At 34.3% G+C, this 8,785-nt stretch overlaps 1 protein-coding gene across 1 annotated transcript in view; it reads left to right on the forward strand.

Annotated features, from left to right (window-relative positions):
* Positions 1 to 7,601, forward strand: part of LOC137623758 (uncharacterized) — a 94,227-nt gene extending 86,626 nt beyond the window's left edge. The window contains exon 3 of the mRNA XM_068354583.1: positions 4,406 to 7,601. Within this exon, the coding sequence (XP_068210684.1) occupies positions 4,406 to 5,690 (1,285 nt within the window). The 3' untranslated portion in view covers positions 5,691 to 7,601. The remainder of the gene's footprint in view (positions 1 to 4,405) is intronic.
* Positions 7,602 to 8,785: the final 1,184 nt, after the last annotated feature.

Consider the following 8,785-nt stretch of genomic DNA (forward strand, 5'->3'; position numbering starts at 1 on the left):
ATAATAATAGTAATAATAGTAATAATGAAAATCGTAAATAACATCTTACATTTCCATAAGTAACTAGATCTTTGTACAGCATGAAATCATCAGAGATGCTGTTTTCACGTGATTAGCAGAAATCTATAATCAGATTTTATTTACCCTCTTAAAAGAGACCTCTTGACGCCATATTATTGTCCCAGAACAAGTTAACAAACGTTAATTTCTTTCTTTTATTAACAAAACTTCATCATATGGAATCATTATCCTTGAGTTAACTGGAATTCTTGTGATAGCCTATTGAAGACATCCCAGCATGGCACTCGGCTGGACAAGAGTTCGAGTCCCGCTCAAAATCGAGTTTTTTGTAGTGTCTTGCTCCTCGTAAGCTAAGAATGAGGGGTTTGGGGGATTTGATAGGTGTGCCTGCTGAGTCATCAGCACCCATTGCCTGGTCCTCCCTGGTCCTAGCTTGAAGGAGAGGGGTCTTGAGCGCTGATCTCACACACACACACACACACACACACACACGCATATATATATATATATATATATATATATATATATATATATATATATATATATATACATATATATACATATATATATATATGTATATATATATATATATATATATATATATATATATATATATATATATATATATATATATATATATATATATATGTTGTTAAGTTCACCTATTGTACACGACTCAGATTATGCAAAATCAACTCAAAATGTTTATCAAATAATAGCAAAACATTAACGGCAAATGAAAATGATATCCAGCATACATAAAATATAACTATATTGAAGATTTAACATAAGTATTTACAGTGTTATAAAATATACTCACGGCACATCAAAACTAATTAGTGATGTACATAAGTTCTTTCGAAGAAGAAGGTCTTAAGTTGACTTCATAAGCTTCTATGCAGCGAGGGACAAAAGTCGCTGCTTAGTTTCAGATATAAAAAGTTGATATGTAAGAACAGCTTCTGATGTTGAAGAAATGAAAGCTTGAACTTCTTTATCTTCTTCAAGATAAATCGTTGCAAGTTCAGTAAAAAAAATTCCAGGTCACGGTGGATGTAGCTGAAGTGTCTCAACTCCCGATAATTTTGTTCAAGTCTCTTTCTTGTCATTCGTCACCTGTCCTTTATATACGAGGGACCAATACTCCCAAATGTTCTATTTTGACGTTGTTACTTATTTTAGAATGATTTATTGTTAATTTGTTCTCTTCATTTATTTATTTCCTTACTTCCTTTCCTCACTGGGCTATTTTTCCCTGTTGGAGCCCCTGGGCTTATAGCATCTTGCTTTTCCAACTAGGGTTGTAGCTTGGATAGTAATAATAATAATAATGACGGACTAGACACTCTCAGGACTAGCTTTACGCTGAGTTCTTACGGACTGCCTTGGCGCAAGAGCCCGTGTCCTTTACCTTCAGTGCATGTCGCTCTAAGAGCAGTAGCAGTAGCCAGGGACTAACTCTTGAATCTTTTTGCTGGCGTCGAAGTAGTATCTAGGACACTCGTTTCAGAATACAACGATATTTCAGTCATAAATTACATTGACATTTTAAAAGAATAATTGTTTTATTTTTACATCAACATATATGAAATCAAATTAATTGTTTTATTTTTATATCAACATATATGAAAAGATAAGCCCTTTTCACAAATTTTGTAATTCAATATACTTTAATTTAGTGCACATATGACAATATATATATAGATATATATATATATATATATATATATATATATAGATATATATATATATATATATACATATAAATTTATATATATATATATATATATATATATATATATATATATATATATATATATATATATATATATATATATATATATATATATATATATATATATATATATATATATATATATATATATATATATATATATATATATATGATCAATCTCTAGGTCATTGCCCTGTCCCTGGCTTGTGCATTCATGAGTAACCTTTAAAACCTTGAATGTCGTTTTATTTATTTTTTTTGTTATTCAACCAAACAACTTGAAAGTCTCAGCTGATGAGGTGTTGTTGTGTTTAAATGCCACCTACTGGTATTAGAACTAGTCTTGGCTAAGCATCTGGTATTTAGCAAAGGACTTTTAACCTTCTTTGAATAAGTAAGAAAGGATCATCTTGGCCTATTCTAATAATTACTTATTCTCTCTCTCTCTCTCTCTCTCTCTCTCTCTCTCTCTCTCTCTCTCTCTCTCTCTCTCTCTCTCTCTGAGACCAATATCAATCAACCACATAGAAACAAAATTGAAATAGATCACGAAGAAGTGAGAATGACAGGATGACTTAGAATTCTCTCTCTCTCTCTCTCTCTCTCTCTCTCTCTCTCTCTCTCTCTCTCTCGATATCATGGCATGCTATGTTCTGCTAGGAAAGGTGGCATGTGGGTAATACCTGTCAGCCTTGGGAAATTAATAAGAGTTACATCAACCGCAAAAAGAATATCTCGGATAATCTTCCCTCGGTGTTCTGGGATTTTTTTTCTTTTTCTTTTTTTATTAATCCCTGACTGAATAAAGCATCCTTGACTTCATGTTGCTGTCTTTGTTGTTGTTATTATTATTATTATTATTATTATTATTATTATTATTATTATTATTATTATTATACGCTAAGCTACAACAGTAGTTGGAAAAGCAAGATGCTAAGAGCTCAAGGGCTCCAATAAGGAAAAATAGCCTTGTGAGGAAAGGAAATAAGGAAATAGATAAACGATATAAGAATTAATGAACAATTAAATTTAAATATTGTAAAAACATTAACGACATTAAAACTGATATTTCATACATAAACTATAAAGACTTGTGTGAGCCTGTTCAACATAAAAACATTTGCCGCAACTTTGAACTTTTGAAGTTCTACTGATTCAACTACCCGATTAGAAAGATCATTCCACAACTTGGTCACAGCTGGAATAAAACTTCTAGATTTCTGTGTAGTATTGAGCTTATTAGAGCTTTCTCTTTCTGTATTTTTTATAAATTTTATGCAAACCCGTTTTTCTGTATTTTCCATTATATATTTATTCTAAATATATAGAAATAGAGAATGAATTAACATTTTTCTTATCACTTAAGTGAATATTAAAGCTGTCAAGAGCTACTGGACATGGTGTTTGAGCAAATCGTATCAAAATAATTCGTGTGTATATATATATGTATATATATATATATATATATATATATATATATATATATATATATATATACTTATATATATATATATATATATATATATATATATATATATATATATATATATATATATATATACTTATATAGATACATATATATATATATATATACATATATATAGATACATATATATATATATATATATATATATATATATATATATATATATATATATATATATATATATATATATATATTACTGTATATTTCTTTCCGGTCATGCTCAGCGGCAACGATAGACTAATCGGTCTCCCCGTGTCCCTCAGGTAGGAGGAGAGGGAGTAGACATACCCCGGTGAGAAGGGTATCCCAAGTATTACACTCGTAAACCATAATGCCCCACAGATTGCCGAAACGGCCATATTGTAGTTAGAAAAGGGGCAGAGGGTAGGAATGGTTGAATCTGTGTGTGTGCATGTCTTATCTAAATAATTACCCGTCAATTTTGACGGGTCGCTTACACTAGTAATTGATAGTCACCTTGCATATTTGCCTCTAGTGAAAATTTATAAAATGGAAAAATTTATTACTATTAGGGGGAATCACTACTTCGCGAACAAAGGCTTGAGTACCACACTCCAAAGAGCTGGCAAATATTTCTTTGAAACCAGCGACTATTTTTTTCTTATTTTTTCCTGTGTCCGTCGGTAGTCGGCGAAGAACGGCCTTCGTCTGGCGAACCTTCCATCCTTTGCTGTTTTTTTTATTTCTTTCTTTTTTTTTTTTTTTTTTTTTTTGAATCTCGAGACACCAAGGATAGTCTTGTTTTTACGCGTGTTATGAGTCTATTCGGTTGATTTTTCTTGTTCTCACCTTTTTTTGTTTGTGTTTCTTTTATCCGTAAAGTTGTGAGAAGGTAGAGACATGTGGTTATGTTACGTTTGCATTGATAGATTGATTGGTTACGTTATTACTCTATACTTGGCTTGGTATGCCACCATTATAGTGGATAAGGGTATCAGTTGAAAACTGTAAGGTATAAACAATGGAACCAACGAGGTACAGCTATTTTTACTATAATATTGTCACATGTGATTTTTCTTCCCTTGCTTTATTATTTCAGTCCCTTGCAACGATCTCACTGAGCTTCATCTTGCATTGTTTCAACATGAATAATATAAGACTAATAATGTAAAAGAAAGCTAACCTTTTTTTTCATATTTCAGCTGGGTGGACAACCGGGGACAGCAGCATCATGTGTGGTACGTGGCAGACACTGGAGGATTCAGAGCTTATGGAGACCTCGTACCTTTAGACAGTCAGCAGCCATCTTTTCTTAAAATCGGCACTCCTGTGATAAGTGGGCGTGCTGATGGTGCCTCGTCAGTTGCAGATCCATTGGCAAAGAGTCTCCCAACTGTCTTACCTGAGAAGGACCCAATCTCCATTGGGACTCCTGTTTTAGGAGGCCCTCGCAGAACTTCAGACACTCACACTGGCAACCATTTCTCGGTTCTTGGTTTTCCTAACTTCCCTGAAATATCCCAGGTTGAAGCTGCTCTGAAGGCTGACATCAAACCTACTACTAGTAGTCCAATAACATCAGATGGTACTGCGAGGGATTCTACGCCTCTGATATCTGCACTGGTACCAGGGGAAATTTTCCCCTCAAGGGCACAAGGTTCTCAAGCATTTGTACATAATCTCCATGTCCTAAGGAATGGTGCTTTTGCTCACAGCAAAGGAAGTGAAGAGGATAGCTCTGATACCAAAGGTTTGTCAAAGTCCATGTCCAGCACAGGAGGAGAAAATGTGCTCGGCCAGAGGATGCTAGAAAAAGTTATGCAGATGTTTTCAAGATCAAATGTAGGTAACAAAAATATACTAGCACCTGTTGACATACAGAAGGAAATTCAACGCATGGAATTGCCCCTGGAAGCTCGCCTACCCGCTCCGGCAGAAGGCTCAGACTTTGTCTTAATCGACCGCCTGAGAATCCCAACCGAACCTAAGCCAAGGGTAGGACCGCCGCAGATCGTACCTCAACCAGTCAATGTTCAGAATCCATCAACACGAGTCATCATGGGTCTTCACACCTCAGGCAGACCTCCCACTGCAGATCGTCTAACTCAGCCCTCCCGAAACCTCGCCCCGCTTGGGATTCATCTGCTCAACTTGGTGCCTTTCAGATCTAACAGTAAGAGTCTGAATTCCAACGGGCCAGTACCGAAGCCTATTCGTGTGGTTGGGGCGCCGAATCTGGAGAACTTCTACAGACCAGCTACTCTGGCCCGGACTACACCTTCGCCTTTCAGGCTGCCAAATCCAATCCGCGATTACGATTATTATAACGATTACGATTACTACGATTACGGTAATTACGATACTGGTTCTCCTGCTGGTGGACCGCAAAATGCCGAAAAAACTAGCCACTCGGCTAGAGACGATAGTGATGAGAGTGATAATTCTGGTGAACCGGACAGTCTGGACAGCGATGAGGTGGATGAGTGAGGCAATTTTAGTGGGTTTCTTAAGAGGCTGAATAACTTCCCAAGGGCACTAAGGCTCTACGAGCTTAAGTTATTGTAGTGCCTAAACGACTTTGAAAAGTGGAGGTGGAGTATTTTAGTGTGTAAAGGAAAACTCGGGTCATTCGTCGTAAAATTAAGAAGATTAACAGAAAAGCAAAGAGGCAACGATTGTCAAAATGCGGTTCTACGATTCCTTCTGAGCTTGATTTTTTTTCTTATTCTGATGCAATTAGAAAAGTAGGCCTATATGATTTTTTTACGTGTAACAATGATGTAGATATTTTGATTAAAGTTCCAAATCTTTTATGTTAAGAAATGCAATATGAAGAGTAGAAAATAAGACATAATTAATTAGTGTAATAGGCTCTGGTGTAAATAATAAAATAAAAAGTGTTAAAAAAATACAAGCCAGCAGACCATGAGACTGTTTTCGCAAATATCTGTTGCCTATTTTTGTATGGCAAGGACTATCTCTAGCGGAACAAAATTCATTTACTTCTCCGCTATTCGTAGCCTGAGTTTAACCTTGTAAGAAGCATACTATTACGAATCACTATTCCATTATCACGATAGAACGAACTCTAGAATAACTGTGATTGCTTTATACGTATATATCAAAGAGTACTGTGATGTGTGAAAATTTGTTACATCGGTAAGACATAAAAATGTTTAGGATCTATTGCGCATTGTGTTGTATCAGAGCTTTTTTGTTTATTGATGGTTGTAGCTTTCTACTCTAAACTGTATGAAACAGAAAGAGAATCTTTTATATTTTCAAATTAAATTTTGAACAGTTTTAAATTAAGTTTTGAACAGTTTTAAGGACATAAACTTGATGGCAAGTGTTAATTATATTCAAGCAAACTTTTGCGTAAAATTGCATGAAAGAATATTGGAAAGTATTTTTTCTGTCTGCTTATAAATAGAGATCCAATGAAGGTATTGTAGCAAGATCTCATTAAGTGTCAGTTTTCTCTTTATATGTTGTCATTTTAAATTACATATTTTGATGTTTATTAATTTTGCCAAATACCGTCTTTATTCTGTTTTGTCAAGACCAATTTCTCTCATTCTGAGGCACAAAAAAATTAAAACTTCAGTTCAAGATTTTCATTTAAAAATTATATCGTGAAATAGTAAGAAAAAAATAATATGGATTTCTTCAGAATTATCTGCAGCACTTTGGGCAGTCACGGCTTGTCTTAACGTAGTTTTTTATGTAAAAATTTCTTTCTTTTATTGAAACTAGTTTTCGCAGTTCCTCAGCAAATCAGAGAAAACGGTTGTTTTATAGTTTCCTTTTTGTGTGAGTGTAGAATGTTGTAATACACTCATATACCTATCAATTTGTGAACAAAAAATTTATTAAATGTCTTATTAGCATTTTTGAAGGTCAACTAGAAGTCCTGCAATTGCAGAGACTAGAGACGGGAACACAATTGACTAAACAAAAAGAAAGTTCATTTAATCAAAGTACCTTATCGGCCTAAGGGCCGAAACTCTGGTAAATGTTGACACAAGTGTTGCTTAAGTGCAACATTGGGTTCAGACCACTTAGTTAAAAAATTAGCCTATACAGTTTGTCTTAACGATGTAATGATTTTTGGGGCTCATGTCGAAATAGTTACTAGGACTATTGCCCATTTGCCATTTTGGCTGCCACCGTAGCATCATCCCAGCCAATCTGGGACGCATGGAAACGCACAGCCAAGCCGATACAGCAATAGTGCAGGCGACACCAGAATCCATTCCAGTTAATATCAAACACAAACAGCCATAACCGTAGTTTACTGCATTTTCACGTCCTGTTTCAATCAATAGAAGTGACTGATACATTTTATAGCAAGGAGGCAAAAAAATTGTAATTTAGTTTTAACAACCGTTTTTCCTTCTGTGTTATTGAAGTGAGTCATATCTTTTGTAAACTGTAAATTATATTAAATTCCCTTTCAGTATATATATATATATATATATATATATATATATATATATATATATATATATATATATATATATATATATATATGCATGTTTGTATTTATGTAATCTACGTATTAAAGAATATTCGCGAATTATTTTAGAATGGCGAAAACAAACTAAATAGAATATATTATAAACAAAGAAGAAACTCCCACAACAACAGAGCAGAGCCATCTATCAGTGGCAGAACTAACTAAGTCTTTTAAGTCGATCCTGGAATTCTGAATTTTTTTGTCTGGTTGCGGACGATGTGGACAAGGTAGGTCAATAACCCTTAAGATAACATGTTTTGCAGGTTTTTTCCGTCCTTTTACCAATTCGCAAACACACTCCGGGCAAGAATACCTTCTGTATTCGTTGAATTTTAGATTGAGATTCGCATCGGTAGGCATCAAAGTTGTTTTGCCACATTGATGAAAAGAACATGTTTCAGAAGCACCCATCTTGTTTTTGCATAGCAATGAAGGTAGACCTACTTGTTGATTCCCTTCACCTTTGGTTTTTATTAACTAAATAACCAACGGCGATTGATCATCGTATGTAGCTACATACGCGTTGCCTTCAGCATCAAATGACGGATGCATAACTGGTATTTTGTTTAGAGATAATTTCGATCACCTAAAATATGTTATCTGCTCACGCAACGGGAGATAATTATGGCGTGGTTCATATTTAACGATAACCAATTATCTGTAGATTATAAATAACGACTACGCAAAACTCATAAGATAATAATAACGACTAAATGATGGGTCTCGTATGCTATGCTGTATTATTGATTACGAAATGTTTTGAAATACGTTGATACCATCAACTGACCGAAACGATAATATCAAACATTGGAAATGACAATTTACAATAGGTTCATGTCGCTGCCGATTAAATGAAGTTATGTTTTTCATTGACAAAGGAAAAAAAAAAACTTGATTCATATTTCTTATAGGTGTGAAAAAGTAAAATAAAGTTTCCATCAGAAGTTAGAAGCATTAACCTAGGTACAACTCTCGAGTTAAAGTTTCAGGGTTCGTCATTTAAGTGGTTTATGGGGGCTGGAAGGATACAATCAGGTGGTCTTAAATTAGGTTAAAATATCTT

This window comes from Palaemon carinicauda, chromosome 30, assembly GCF_036898095.1.
Source record: "Palaemon carinicauda isolate YSFRI2023 chromosome 30, ASM3689809v2, whole genome shotgun sequence".
NCBI lineage: Eukaryota > Metazoa > Arthropoda > Malacostraca > Decapoda > Palaemonidae > Palaemon > Palaemon carinicauda.